The sequence below is a fragment of the Ammospiza nelsoni genome, chromosome 1, assembly GCF_027579445.1.
Source record: "Ammospiza nelsoni isolate bAmmNel1 chromosome 1, bAmmNel1.pri, whole genome shotgun sequence".
Taxonomy (NCBI): domain Eukaryota; kingdom Metazoa; phylum Chordata; class Aves; order Passeriformes; family Passerellidae; genus Ammospiza; species Ammospiza nelsoni.
The window spans coordinates 142296741-142311960 of NC_080633.1; the positions used below are offsets into that span (position 1 = coordinate 142296741).

Genomic DNA, 15220 nt, shown 5'->3' on the forward strand with positions numbered 1-15220 from the left:
GCACCAGATGGAACACCCACATCTCTCCTGCCTTTTTCTCTTCTTTGCTGCTGCTTTCTACCTAAGAATATAGTTTATCTGATAAATAACCTTTTTTATTCAGCTGTTTGTGGCTTTTAGAAAAATAGACACTTTTTTCTGACACGCATTTGTTTGGTCAGTGCGCTTTTGCAAACTTGTATGTGACCAGGTCTGCCTTGAGAAAATCCCATTTCTTGGTTGGCCAGCAGAGAGCAGTCAGCATTCAGTGGAAGTGCAGGTTGGGACAGGGACAGAGGTGGTCCCCTGCACACTGAGCCCTGCCAGTAGCTGTTACAGTTAGAAATGAGTCACTCTGACAGCATTGCAGGGGTGATCTGTACCTTGCAAGGTTCTGGCTGAAGGCTGAGGTACTGCCCTCGACTGCCCGAGCCTGTCATGGCAGTGCAAGCCCATCCTGCACCCCAGGGGCTAAGTGGCAGCAGTGTCACACCATGTGCCAGTTTGAGGGACCTGGTCAGCAGATCCCCCAAATATATCTGGTCACAGTTCCTACCAAAACAGGCCTGTGACACCTTAGGGTGTCAGAGCAATTGGTTTGCTATCAGTTTATATTTAGATACCCAGGGATGCTGCAATCTGACCTGGGCTATTCAGGAAGCAAAGGGGCATTGGGGTGCATTTGTATGAATCAAATTCCAGGATGAGAGCCTTGGTCAGGGCATTTTGACATGTGTGGCCTCTTCATACTCTCATTGTCCAGCCAGAGCCTCATGCATGCTCTGAAGCACCATTGCTCTTCAAGCTTCCACTGTAAAATGACCATCTCTGGTTGGTCAGGTTTTCCTTGTTACAACAAGTTTGATCCAAATTTTCTCATTTTTCACACTTCTTTCCCCTACCTTTTTAGGAAACAAGGGTTGTAGGCTAAATGACTTGAGAAAACTGTACCAGGGAGTAAGAATGAGGTGTGAAAATACCACCGTGTCCCTTCAGTAGCCCCAGTTACCTTGCACTGGGTGCCTTGCAGAACCATTACTGAGACACTGTCCCTGACCCAGGTGGTGGCTGTCCCCCACACCTGGCATGAGCCACACTGCTGGGGGGGAGGACCTGCAGAGCTTCACTTCACATGTCACCCAGCAGAGCAGATGGCTCCAGCTTTGCTGGGCTTGCCCTCCTATGACACTTTGGATTCTCAGGCTTGGAGAACTTCATCTCCTCTTGAGGAGAAACATCTGTCTCTCTTCAGGTAATTACTGTCTCAGAAACTTGAGGGAGAGAATGCTGGGGATTTTCTTCTGCCTTCTGGCTTCCTCCTTCCGCAGCACTTGGCCCAGTTGAGGCCAAGGTTAATGGAGCACACCCAAGGAGGGAGTGTCTAGAGACATCTGCCCAGGTTTGTGCACACTTCCCTGTGGATCTCAACTCTTTTCCTTTATGATCATGGAGTCAGAAGTGAAGCACTCTATACAAATGCAGCCTTTCAGCCAGTTAAGTGCAGCTGCAGTAGTGGTTCTGGAAAATCTCTTCAGTTTGACCTAAGATAAACAAATAGGGTTGTTTAAGTATCCTCAATGTTTCCTTATACTTACAGTAGGAAATACCTTGGATACTGAGGGCAGTTAAAACAAATCTTACTTAGTTATCTAAGGCCTCTGGCAAGTCCCTGGGTTTCTGAGCGAGCGAAGCCACTTCCTAGGCATGAGGTGTACTGTGGGATCTCAGCACCTCAGGACTGAGGTGCAGAGTGACCGAGACCACCCTTGGGGGGCTCGGGAGTCCTGGAATGTTGCCAGAAGTGTCTGGTGGCTGGACTTTGATCCTACACAGGAGACGACACCTGTATGAGGATGGGAGGATTTCACTGGGTGAATGGTGAAGGGATAAGTTAATTAGAGTGTGAGACACAGGGTTTAGGATTTCTGTACAGGGGGGTCTAAAGAAGTAAGATGGAGGAATTGGGGCATGTCCTGTCCTTCTTCTTCTTCTTCTTGGCCTCCATCTTCTGTGGTGATGTTGGCACTTTGCGATTGGTTATTACTAAAAGTGCACTGGTTAATAAGGGTAAAAGGCATTGGGGAAAATTGATAAATATTGTATATGTAACTTTGAGTATAAAGATAGGTGACCACCCGGGGGGCTCGCAGTGTGCTCATGGCTGACTTGCTGTGCAGACCTCTGTCGGGCCGAGAGAAAATCTTTTAGATAAACAATTAATAAACACCGAGACCGAGAAAAACCCTGAAGCCTCTTCTCGTCCTTTGGAGCGCGGGCTGCCCAAGGCCACCCTGGGCCTTTCCAGGTCACCTAAACAGCTGAGAAACCGACAGTGTACCAGGCTTCATTTTATAGTCCTAAAAATAAGCATTAAGGACCTGGGCTGTGAGCTGCCACTCACAATGTCCAACTGGAGTGACATTATTCACCTGAATGTCTGCTTCCTGCTCTGGAAGATGAACAGGATGTTTGCAGTGAGCTGGATTCCTGACATTATATTACTTAAAAGCAGGAAATGCTCATTTTGCTTGGTTCAGCATCATACCAGCCTTCCCATGCAAGGCTATATCTGGAACCCAAACACTGCAATAAGGCAGGAATCATTATATGTTATTTTTTTTCAAACAGCCTACACAGTAAGCAGATGGTAGTTATCTCAGCCTTCCCTTCTTTTTAGTATGCAATTGTGGTGGTGTGCTTCCCCCTGTCTCAGCCTGGCTGCTGAAATGGCAGCACACCAGCTCCACGCTTGGAGCCTTCCCGAGAAAATGTTCTGCTGTGGCTTTTAAGCATTTAGCTGTAAAGCTCCTGCTGCTTCCACCATTCTAACTGCTGGGGTGAAGCAAGGCTTGCCAGTCCTTGTTTACAGCAAGTGTAATCAGTTCCACTATTTATACTGTACTCATCACAGAGCACTTTGCTATATGAAATGGTCACAGTTATATTTATACCAGTACAAAAACAAAGGCGTCACAAATCGAGGCGGTGACATTCAGAGTCATTTTTCCTTGCTATGTGACAATGTTTCTTTGGCAATTCAAACTTCTTTCAGGCAGAAAATAGGAAGAAAATACAGCCCACTGTAAGTCAGGAGCCCACCAGTATTTCTCTGCACTTGTGTTTTTGTCTTGCATGAAGGAAATGCAACTATTTAGTCAAGTAACCTCTACCTCAGTATGAATATGTGGGGCTGCCAGCAAACTCCATGGCGTTGTCTTAGCACAGCTAAAAGCAGAGCTCAATCTGCTTTGCCAGAAGTACTAAAAATACCTTTTAATATGCTACAGTTTGTGTCTGCCCAGGAGTTGTTTTCAAATGCATTGTCCATGGAGTTCCCATAAAGTACACAGGGATCGATACGCTCCGTCCTGAGATGCAGAATAAGCAGAGCTGTGGGGCCCAGCTGTTCTCCTTGCTGTGCCACCAGCAGGGTGCTCCCCCTGCCTTGCTCCCAGCAGGAGGCTGGGATTGCAGTGCCCTGCCTGCCATATTTGTCAGAGATCGTTTGCAGGGTACATTGTTTACTTAATGTCATTCTCATTTAACTTATTTGATAATTATTAAATAAAGCACCCCAGGTTAGGTGCTTTTGAGAACTGAAAGACTAAGTGAGAGACTTTATTGCTAGCAAAGACCCACTCACATTCCCAGCATCTCCTGCTTGCCAGCCTTTCCATGCTCTCATGGTGCATGGAGGTCAGATCCATGCAGAGGCAAAGCTGCAGCCTCCTCTGAGCTGGTGCTGTGTGAGCAGGGGCACCTTTCCAAGCACAGAGCCTGATGGAGCCTTTCTGCCAATGTTCTCTGTGGCCCTACTGCCTTGAGCTGCTGTGGACATGCAGGGCTGTGGAACAGCTCAGCCTGGTCCTGGCCACATGGGTGCAGGTCCCAGCCCTTGGCAGGGACCATGGGGTCCCCTCTGCTCACTGCCTGCAGGGGCAGTGCAGACAGTGGACGTGCAGGACATTACCACCCCACTCATGACCACAGAACCATAGAATGGTTTGGGTTGGAAGGGACCTTAAATAATCTAATTCCTACCCCACTGCTGTGGGAGAGACACCTTCCACTAGACCAGGTTGCTCAGATCCCCATCCAACCTGGCAAGGATGCTTGCTGGGCTAACAGACATCTTCAGAAATGGGGATTATTTGTGGTCATTCAAAAAGAAAATGCCCTGGCTTAGCACATTGAGTCCAAAAAATCACACATGGAGACTGCCCAGTGCTGAGGAGCTCTGAAGCCTGACAATGTGACAGTAGTACATGTGTGGGGTCCAAAAGAGCTGTCACCAATTTCACTTGTTGTCCTCTGAGCTGGCACTGTTGTGTCTCACAGTAAGGTCACCTGCCTGGCCTGCTCAGTGGAAGAGAGCCTGCTCCCAAACACTGTTAGAGCTGCTCCTTGCTGCTGCTCAGGGCCATTGGGAGAGTGATCCATGGAGCTCCAGGGCTATGGCCACTGGCACATGGCTGGATTAGCAAATGGAAGCTTTGTTTTGAGTTTTCTGTAATCAAATACCATGCTGCTGGGGCACACAGCCTAGCTAGGGTTTCACTGCCCACTTAAGAAAATGAGGGCAAAGGGTGATTAAATATTAAGTGGGATGCAGGATCTCAGTGCATGCAGTTCATGTGGTAACCTGAGGATGGGCTGAGGTAAATGTGCCTTCCTAGATGCCTGAGAGGGTACTACAGCAACCCATCCTTGCCAGCAAGAGGAGCTCTGGGGTTTGTCCATCAGTCTCCAGTGCCAGGAGACCTCAGGGGTGGCAGGTGTGGCCATGGAGAGACACCAAAATGAGGATCCTTGGAATACCTGTATCCTCTTCTATTTAGCTTTTCACCTCTTCTGTAAATCAAACACCATTTCTGGCAGCAGTACTGTCAAGCAGGTTACACTGATATCAAGCAGAAGATACTAATGAAAAAAGCAGAAAAGAGATTAGTGATTAATGCAGAAACTCCCTCCCAGCCTCCACCCCAGGATGAGCCATGTCCTAAAGCTTCTCCTTCAAGCAAAGCTGCTGCTGACAAGAAGTTATTGACCTTCCTTCCCCTGCAGAGCGAGATTTCTGAAAGGCAGCTTTTACTCTGTGTGTCCATGTGCATGCTCGTGCCCCTGGGCCTCCCCAGGCACACAGAGGTACAGACATCTCCTTCCACAGCAGCTCATCTGGCAGTGGGTGCTGGCTCCTGAGCTTCCTTTGGCATTAGCAATGGGCAACATTGAATTATTTCCTCAGCACTCCCCTTGGCAGCTGGCTCTTCCTGGGGAGGATCCCCACCTTGGCTGCTGCTGCCTGGCCCGGTGCAAATGCTGCAAGGCCTCCTGCTCCACTGCCTCCCTCCCTTGCACAAGCCTGGGCAAGTAAATCTGGATAAATGGAGGCATTTCCTTCCTTGCTGAGACCCTTAGGCCAACATTCTACTGCTCTTCTAGCAAGTTGAACTTCTATAATCCCCCTTACCCCACAACCCCTTGGAAACACTTAAAAGATTTTTTTTCTGATATAAGCTGTGCCAAAGCTTGGTTCCTCTATGAAGACAAACTGGCAGTGGAAACATTGACAGCTATACAGGGAAATATTGTATTGCTTAAAGAACTTTATTTAGATTGCTCCATTGCAGGGACAGTTGTTTGCTGGTTGGGTTGGTATTTTTTTTTCCACTTTGGACGGTGCTAAAGACGCCATAAAATTAACTACACTATTATTCCAGTGATTTGTACACAGCACGCTCATGTGCCTTCAAAATTAAAAGGAATCATGATAAAACTAAGCAAATAAATAGTCTGGAGAGGACTAATCCCTTTCTTCCATACTCTCAGCAGCCACCAAAGGCAGTGGGATCCCAGGAGGGCAGGAATGGCAGAGCCCGGGCTGAGCGGTGCGGAGGATCCTTGGGAAGGCTTTGTTGCTCTGCTCTAGGGATATTCGTGTTCCTGGCCAGCTGACAGCACATCAGAGAACGTAAACATCTGGCTCCAGCAGAGCCGTGGACGGGGGAGGCAAAGCTGGGCTGTGCACACCATGAGAAGGGTCCCTGCGGCAGGCCCGGCTGCTCACGGCCCGCAGGGAGGAGGGGCAGGGGCACAGGGAGAGGCCATCAGGGAGGGACAGCGCTCCTGCAGCAGAGAGGGCACAGGCAGGGACACAGGGAGAGGCCATCAGGGAGGGACAGTGCTCCTGCAGCAGAGAGGGCACAGGCAGGGACACAGGGAGAGGCCATCAGGGAGGGACAGTGCTCCTGCAGCAGAGAGGGCACAGGCAGGGACACAGGGAGAGGCCATCAGGGAGGGACAGTGCTCCTGCAGCAGAGAGGGCACAGGCAGGGACACAGGGAGAGGCCATCAGGGAGGGACAGTGCTCCTGCAGCAGAGAGGGCAGGGACACAGGGACACAGGGAGATGCCATCAGGGAGGGACAGCGCTCCTGCAGCAGAGCAGGCACTTGCTGGATGCTTCTGCAGCCTCCCGGGTCCAGGGAGGGGTAAGAAACCTCATGAGGGGACCGGGAAAGCGCTCCGAGCCTCTGGAGGGTGCTGACAGCACCACTCTTGGCCGCGGTGTGTTTTGCATCAGAACAGCATCCAGTTTGCAGGGAATGGGGGCAATAAGGGGGTAAGGAGCACCCCAGCCAGCTGTCCACACTGGTTCAGCCTTAATTCATGCTCTGGGTTCACTACAGCAATTTTTTAAAGCCTTACCCTGTACATGCTCGGCCACAGCAATATCCCTGTGCTGCTGCCCAGGGCAATGAGCCTTTGGGCTCTTACTTCCCTCGAGGGCCAAGCAACAGAATTTTGCATTTTTTTCAGCGTCTAATCCAAAAAAACAAAAAAACCTTAGTAAATCTTTCAAAATTACTGTGAGGCCTTGGGCAGCCTGAGGAGAAGGGGTGCAAGGTGCTGTTTGCCCAGGGGTGTTACAGAGCCCTGCCTGGCTCAGGGTGCTGCAGGATGGGTGTGGTGTAGTGGCTGCTGTCCTGCAGCTGCCACACGTGCTGGTGCATGTGTGTGAAATGGGCTAACTTGGCTTTTCCTTCCTCTGAATGTTCAGCATAAGCAGGGAATAATGAAATGCAATTTTTCCACAGGGACCAGAGGAAACAAATTCCTGCCCGGGTGTAGCTGAGGGCAGAGTCTGGTGCATTATTTTCTGTGTAATAATTCCTACGAGGCCCTGTGGAAAACCAGCTTTTTTTTTTTTTTTTCTTCTCATTTTTCTACTTCCTTAAACTTTCCAAAATACTCTGCTGTAGCATATTTTCCTCAGTCACATGTGTTAGTGAGGAGAGAAAAGGTTAAATTCTCCTTTCCTACTATAATGTAATTCATTTCCTGTTTTTCACAACTGTCTAGACACAGATCTAACAAGCATTAACCCTGAATCCCACGATTGGGTTAAAAATAGAGGCTTGAAATATAAAAAGTGTGTGGTAAAAGTAAGATTGTAGGTTTCTACCTACCACCAGGAGACAGTGCTTTTGAATGAGAACCATTTAATTAGCTATAGGTAACAAAAAAAATTACTTCAGTTTCAGAGGTTTAAAAAGGCTCCTGGTTGCTTTATATACACCAGCAGTAACACAGGCCCTGCTGAGCTGTGGCATGGACAGGTTGATTCCCCCTCAGGAGTTATATTTGTCTGGATTTACACCTCCAGCTATATTAAAAAAAGAAAGAATAAATTCCACTTCAGTTGGAGAGCTATAAAAAGATTGGGAGAAAGTAATTTAAGAGAGGACCAATATTGCAAACCTTGGTCAGCTTCTGGTGGGAGACCCATAGACAAAATGTGCCCCAGGCCCAGCTGAGGAGGGTGCCCCAAACTCCAGGGGGAAAAGTGACGGGTCTGGTACCAAGAGACAGCTCCTGCTGGGAAGGCAAGGCCACAGAGTGCTGGGGCCCAGGCTGGCTCAGCCCTGGAATTCCTGCAGCCATGACCAGAGCCAGAGGGGCTCCAGCAGCTTAGGCTGGATCGTGTTTGGGCAGGAGGCTGGCCCCAGGCTGAGCCATTGCCCCCCGTGGGTGTGCAGCCTCTCTGACACTGCCCACCAGCTGGGCTGCCACACTGCAGTGGGAGGAAGGAGAGAAAGAGGTTTCTGGCTGGAAACATGAGCTAAATCCCTCACAAAAGTGAGTTTTGCTTGTGGAGGGAAAGCAAGAAAAAGCAAAACCGTAGCCCACCCCAGCTTGGCACAGAGTGCAGACAGGGAGTGAGGCAGCTCCTTGGCTGACAGTTTGTTACACACACCTTTCACATCAAAGATTACCCACAGAGACATCATATTTTATGAACTTCAAGAATAAAAATAAATACTGGTAAGAATTAGCTTAACTCAATTCTTAAAAACCCTGCTAAAATAAGTCAAAATTCCTGGTGGGTTGTGACAAGGAGGGACTCACATTTCCTGCACTGACTGCATTTCTCTGTCTACAAACACAAATCCCATGGGGTGGTTTGTTTATTTATCCTGTGAAGCTGGGAGTGGGTGTCTTTCCTGTCCCACCACCCACCTCCAGCCTCTGCATGAAAGCAGCAGCACCATCAGGAGCTCTGGACTGGACCTGGCACCTCAGCTGCAACCTGTGTGCTGCTGTGTTCAAGGTCTGTTCTGACCAGAACTGAAATTATCCAAGGAAAACATATTAAAAAGACATTTGCTTGTTTTCAACTAAAAAGTGCAGTATATTGTGCATCAAGAATGGTGAGGAGTTAACTGGTGTCCTTCCAGCTTAGGGAAGGCCTTTGAACCCACATGAGTTATTTATAGAGCCTTTTGGAAAGCAGCTCTTTCCAAGTTCTGCAATTTTGATCACAGGAACAGTTCAGGTTTTGTCAAAAATAAAGCAAATCCCTATATGGCTCACTGGGGTTCACCCCTGTAAAGCAGAGAAGCAGAAATGAGGATTAGGGAAAGCTGGGGCAAAGTAGAGTCACAATTTTAATATTCTTTGTATAAGAAATTTTCAAAATGTTTTTTGGCTGAACTTCTTTTATCAGGCTCTAAGACAGACAGAGAGGGCACTCCAAGGAAGTGTACAGGGTGACTTGTTACCATTGATCAAGGTAACAAGTAACAAACCCTCATCCAGGTTTCAGGATGCCTCTCCTATCCCTGACTGCACCTAAAAGGGTGGAGGTGGTAGCAGCAATAACATGAAAATGGGGCCCAACATACTCCTAAAAAGGTCCAGTATTCCCCTTAAAGGATTTAGTCTTTGCACATTTAGCCTATTAAAATAACTAGAGCTTTCTATTTTTAAAAATTTTGAATAAGGACTATGTCTTAACAAGAGCTTTCTCTTGTTTAAAAGGCTTTGTGATCTTGTCCCACACTGTGTTTCCAGAGCCTTGTCTGAGTACAACCCTCTAACTGCAGATCCGAGCCACAGCCTCACTACAGAGACTTAGGAAACCTCTCAAACATACCTTATATGACAGTGCAAATGAGACTGAAAACAAAACAGCTGCATTTTGTGCTTCTTTCCATAGCTGGCAGAGCTTTCATGAGGCAAGTGATCCTGTTTTATCATGATAGCTGCTGTTCCAACCAGAGGCATGTTTCATTTGCCTTCTCAACTGCTTTTCCCCAGTTTATTAGGAGTCACTTCAGTGGGCTCCCACTCACATTCCCTCTGAGCAAGAGCCTAGGGCAGACTGTTTGCAGTCCTGACACTAACAAGATGCAATCATTCCCTACCCCCCAAAAAAGATTTAAAAATAATCACTCAGGCAATATGACTGGAAAAACCCCAGTATTTTCTAAGCCATAAGGTGGAGCTGAAGGTCTCACATGAGTGGGAGCACTACTGATCTCTTTTGGGGCAGCCTCACTCCTGGCTGTGGGCAGACTGATGAGCACAAGGCTCCCTGTGAGCACGGGTTCTGCTGGAGGCCAGGGCTCATTTCCCTTTGAGATGGGATGAAGCAATAGCTCTATCTGGGATCTTCTGCTGTGACAACGAGCCAAGTTCTGGATGTTCCTGCAGAGCAGTCTTTGCTTACAGTCATCAGGAGCTCAAGGCTGATAAGGTCACCACCTTGGAAGCAATGAGACAACCAACTCTGTGGTTCACATTGTTTGAACATTTATTGCAATTCAGTGTCAAAAATGTTTTACAAAAATACTGTCCGCACAGAACAGCTATAAAAATCAGTTGAACATGCAAGGAAAGAGGAGAAAAGTGTGCAAATTTATAATGGAAGGATTTTAACCACACAATAATATTAAACAGAAGTCTTATATAAGGGATGCCTTTCATTTCATATCATCTCTAGTTAAAACTTCAAGGAAAAATAAAACAGAACACTCGCTCTCTTCCATATATAAGTATTTATAATTACTGTAGATTAGTTCCTAAAGATGAGCATATTTTCTATTTCAAATTAAAATGTTCTCTTGGTAGCTGACACGTTAGCATTCTGTGCAGCACAGGATGGCTAAAGAAATGCAAATTCCACCCTCAGTTGCCCTCCCAGGAGAAGAAGCAGCAACACTTGGTCAATAGAGAGGGAATTTCTCTGGTGTCAAGAGTACCTTTATATTTGACTGCATGTGTCAAGGACAAGATGGATTTGTTCTCCTGCAAAGCTGATTTGCTACCAACAAAATCACTGGAGGAAGACACTGGATAGAAGTTGGGTGCTGGTAAAGACTCAGAGCCAGCAGCCACAGACTGACAGCTGTGTGGAAGGGCTGACCACAGCTTAGAGCCCGGAACCAGCATCAGTACAAGCGAAGAGCTGAGAAAGCAGCACAAGCAGAACACCAGAGTCCCAACCCTTGAAGGAGGGAGGGAGTCTGCACCAGCCTGATCAGCCATCAGCTGCACAGGGCCTGGGTTGTGCAAACAAGCCAGCTACAAAGAGGGGCATTTTAATTTAAAGCTAAGTCTTTTTGGCAAGGTGCTGATCTACAGGGAAGATGTGCAACATGTTTGTAAGGACAACCGCAGAGGACAACGCTGCTTTGCCGTACCAAGCAGGAGCTCAGTGTGAAAAGCACATCTGATTTGTTTGCTACACAACAGGATTTGAAATGTTCCTGCTCTAAATGAAATTCTAGCAACTAAGGGCCAAGGAATTTTTTGGGCAAGAAAAGCTGGTTTAGTACCTGTGCATATTCTAGAAGGTGACAGCTTCCCAAAAGTAATTGAAGTCAAACAAATGGGAATACAAACAGTTTAAAACCTGGGGCAAAGAAAAACAATATAAAATATATTCCCATATACAGAAAGTGGCAGGGTGCAATTAAATGTTTACATACAAAGCAATGTCTTCAGAGCAATACACATTTTCCTAATCACTTTACATAATGAAGGATCTAGCAACTCCCACAGTTAAAAAAAAGAAACCCAAAAACATAAGAGGAGGTACACACACTTTATGATCAAACTTCAGCATACCATAGTTAGTGTAAACGGCTTAAGGTATGTACAGCTGAAATCGTGCCTCTTGAAATGGCCACCACATCAAAAACTGGCCTCTTCTGGAAAGCTGAAACAGAGATCTCCAGGATCTCTCCCCTTCTAAGCCTCCTCCCTTGCATGGATCTATTTTTCCTCTTCACAGCACCATGGTCTATGCTGTTGCACTAGTTAATACATCCTCTAAAGACAATGAGATTTCCCGGGAGATGCTGGCAAGAGAAAACCCCAAAGAGAGGAAAAACTCTCCTTTCCTAGTATAAGAACTGATGCATATCTAATGGAAATGCATCAACTAACTGGAAAGTGAAACATCATTTGAAAACAACATTCCATTTCCAAAACACAAGCAAAAGTCTGTTTTTCCCTTCACAACAGCTTTGCCACAATTGTCTTAAAATGAAGAAGTCCTTTTTGCCGGAGAGCAGTCTTAAACCATCCCACCTGGAAGCCCCTGATATCACTGTCAGTTCTGTAACTCTGCCACCCTCAGCCAGGCAGATGCCTTTGCACCCCTAAAATACTGATTGCTTTGTTTGTGAATGAGTAAGGTATTTGGCTGCAACAGCATTTTGTTTTAAATACAAACCAAGAGTCTTGAATTCACTGCAACATCTCCCTGTACCAGCCACTCAAGAAACAATGGGTCCCCAAAGAGAGCAAGGCCATCTTTGACAATTGCTGCAGCAGGAGGGCAATGACTGAGGCATAACTGAATAAGGCTTATTCTGTTTCTTTCTGTTTACTCTGTTTTGTTCTGTACAGTAGCTGCTTGGTTTGCTGCTGGTTTGGACACTGACAGCAATATTCCAAGACCTCACACAAGCAACAGCCAAGTGTCTATGTATTACAAATCATCTTCAGCACTTTGACCCTTACAGTGCTAAAAAATAAAACACACAGTAATTGAAGTAAGTTTTAAAACTAGGAGCCTCAGTTGCACATTAAATCTGTTGTCAGCATGACCCATGGTCTCTGGGTAGAGGAGGCCAGTGAAGGGTTGATAGAGGCAATGGCTGGAGCCAAGACCTTCCCAAATCACAGCTCAATGCTGAGAATTCCCATCTTCTTACACAAGGAATGCAGTAGGCCAGATTCAAATCTGAGCTTAAAATGCACTCAGTGTCCCAATCTCCCAGAGGGTAAGGGCTGAGCACAGATGCAGAGTAGGCAGAATGCTGCAGCATTTCATACCAAAATACTGTTCCCTCCCCAATTCAACAGGCTGGCTCACCATGGGTGGCAGAGGCAAAACTAGAAAACAAACCAACCCCAAGTCAGAGCTGGAAACAAAAGATGCCAAAGGGACAGATCTTCTCACTGCTGGAAAAAGGAGCTACAGGACTCTCCAAACTCAGTGGCAATGCTTCACTCACTTCACTTGCAAGTTTCACTCCTTTATGTCCTCACTCATTGAAGCCAGATTTCAGCCTTGTCTACCCACTGCCATCAACGCAGGAAGGAAAAAGAGAAACTGGCCTCCTTTACTCACAAACATCCCCCAAACAAGCACAAGTGTGTTTTTCCAAGGTAGCAGTTTTTAAATCACTTTCAGTTGACATGGGTATGATCAGGAGGCTTATGCTTTCCACCAGCAGTCAAACTGATGAATGGGGCATCAACACCAAGATAAAGCTTGCTATCCTGCATGTGCTTTCCCCTCATCTCTGGAGAGTGACAAGCTCTGGGCTAAGGGTGGTGCAGGCTCACAGAACTCTCTGGAAGAGCAAAAACTTGGGATTTGCTGTTAGGTGGCTGGAGAAGGGCAGTTCTTGACAGCATTTTCCATGTTTTCTTCCCCTCTTCCCACTACTCCATCTAGAGGCAGTTTTTTTCCCTTTTCACATCTCTTCCAAGAATATGCAAAGTGATTTAGTTTGCAAAAATGCAAATACTGTCATTTTCAAATACAAACAGCTGCAGAAAAGTGTTCAAAGTCAGTTATAAAAATGTAAAAAAAGGAACAGCATATTTAACAATAATTAACTCAAGTAGTTCTTCCTGAATTGTCCTGAGTACTCCTTTTCCTCAAAATTTTTGTACATAGTCACACACAACCCACTAAGTATTTACCCTTACAAGGTCTCCTGCTTACATCAAACACAGAGAAAGTGCTATACAGGAAATCCACTAGCAAACAGCAAAAACTTTCCACTGCAGGTTTTCAGACTGCTATGTAGGAGCTGGATTCTTCAAGCTCCACTCTAGAGAAAAGTGAAGCACTGCATGCAACAGAGGAGACAGTGAACCAGATCACAGCCATGGTGAAGTGGCCACTTACTCTATAGGACTGAAAATTTAGCTCTGGGTTAGGGTCAGAGGATCCCACAAGCAGCTCAGCACTGGAAGCAGAAGGGACTAGGGTCCTTGGGTCTTTGCCCCTGGCATGTACAAAGAACCAAAGATATCAGTATGTTGGAAATCCCTTGCTTAGCCAAGCCCTGACTGCTAAGTACCAATCACTCCCTAAGCTCCAGGGCTCTGACACAAAACATTTGCTGCCAGTCTTGCAGGGAATAAAAACCGCATTATTTAACCAGATTCAGTGGCCCAGCTCCCCCATATTTTGCCAGCTCCAAGATGACTGAATTCACTTGACAGCAGTAGGAATACAGAGCAGTGTATATGTTGGAAAACATAGGCTCGAAAAAACAGATTCTAACCTCACTTAGGATTTCAACTAGTGCAATTAACCTAATGAAGCAGATAAAAATTTACCTTGTGAGATTAAATCCAGTCCTTTGTTCCCCTATCATAGAACTTCCTCCCTTATAGATAATGCTCATCCTTTTGTCTTCTCTTGTCACATTTGCATGGTCTTTCATGAAACCAACAAATCAAAAGAGGATGGAGTAAATTCTTAGGTATTCATATGGTGCCTATCATCTAGGCATTCAAGCACTGAGTAGAGCAAGAAAACTAATGTAAAGAGGTAAGCATTAATACAGGAAAAGATGCTTACTATCACAAACATTTCCCTTTAAATCATTGTACAAAATACAAAAGTTCACATTGTACACTGGAGTTTTGTTTGAAAGGTACTCAATCTGTTGGAGGTAGAAAGTGGTGTGTTGCGATTCTGTCTTGCAAGTAGGCTAGATTTCTATCCTAAGTATTTCACAATGTGTCCTTTTAAAAACACAAAAGTATTATTATACTTGTCACAGGGATATTTTTCATAAATATTTCTAAAATGTCATACTTATAAATATGTATGCTAAATAAAACCAGATGGAGGAACAGTTCAACAGTCCTAGCCTCGTATTGCTTTCTCTCTATTAGAAACAAACCAAAAGAGTTCTCAAATGGATGCGGGGCAAATTCATTTTTAACTTCTAAAAACAAAAAATGAAGGTCTTTTTGCCCTGTATCTTGTACTCTGATGATAAAAAAGGGACTCTGTACAACATGCTGTATTTATACACCATTCCTATGGAAGTCTGTATTCCTTAAGTGCTGCTTGTCAGTGAGCAACTTCACCTTTCTTCTCCGAGATCCTCTTGTTCCTTGACTCAAGAGCTTCAAGCAAACATGAATATTTACACTATTTACAAATGGAGTGTCCAAGCTCTGTGACAGTGTCCTGTAGGAATTGCATAGGCTGCGCTGACCCAAGTTCAGAACCTGAACAAGTTGATAAACTCTTGTGGTGAAAGAGAGGTGGAGCAAGTCTCTGGGTTGTTGGCTGTGCAGGGGTGATCAGTACCCTGGGAAAGAGAAAACAATTCTATTTAGAGAGGCTGCAGAAAGGCTGCCAAAGCATCAGCCAACTTAGCACTGCCCCTCTGCCAGACATCCCATGTGCAAAT

The 15220-nt window shown here is 46.0% G+C and overlaps 1 protein-coding gene across 6 annotated transcripts in view; it reads right to left on the reverse strand.

Annotated features, from left to right (window-relative positions):
• Window positions 1-560: 560 nt before the first annotated feature.
• The window catches only part of FBXO32 (F-box protein 32), a 33648-nt gene continuing 18988 nt past the window's right edge, over window positions 561-15220 (reverse strand). For 5 of the 6 annotated variants that reach the window (XM_059466771.1, XM_059466761.1, XM_059466786.1 and 2 more), the window contains one exon: window positions 10057-15118. In XM_059466771.1, coding sequence (XP_059322754.1) covers window positions 15029-15118 — 90 coding nt within the window. In that variant the 3' untranslated portion in view covers window positions 10057-15028. Of the gene's footprint in view, window positions 1521-10056; window positions 15119-15220 lie in introns of those variants that run through there. The other variant, XR_009417888.1, reaches the window with a different exon arrangement.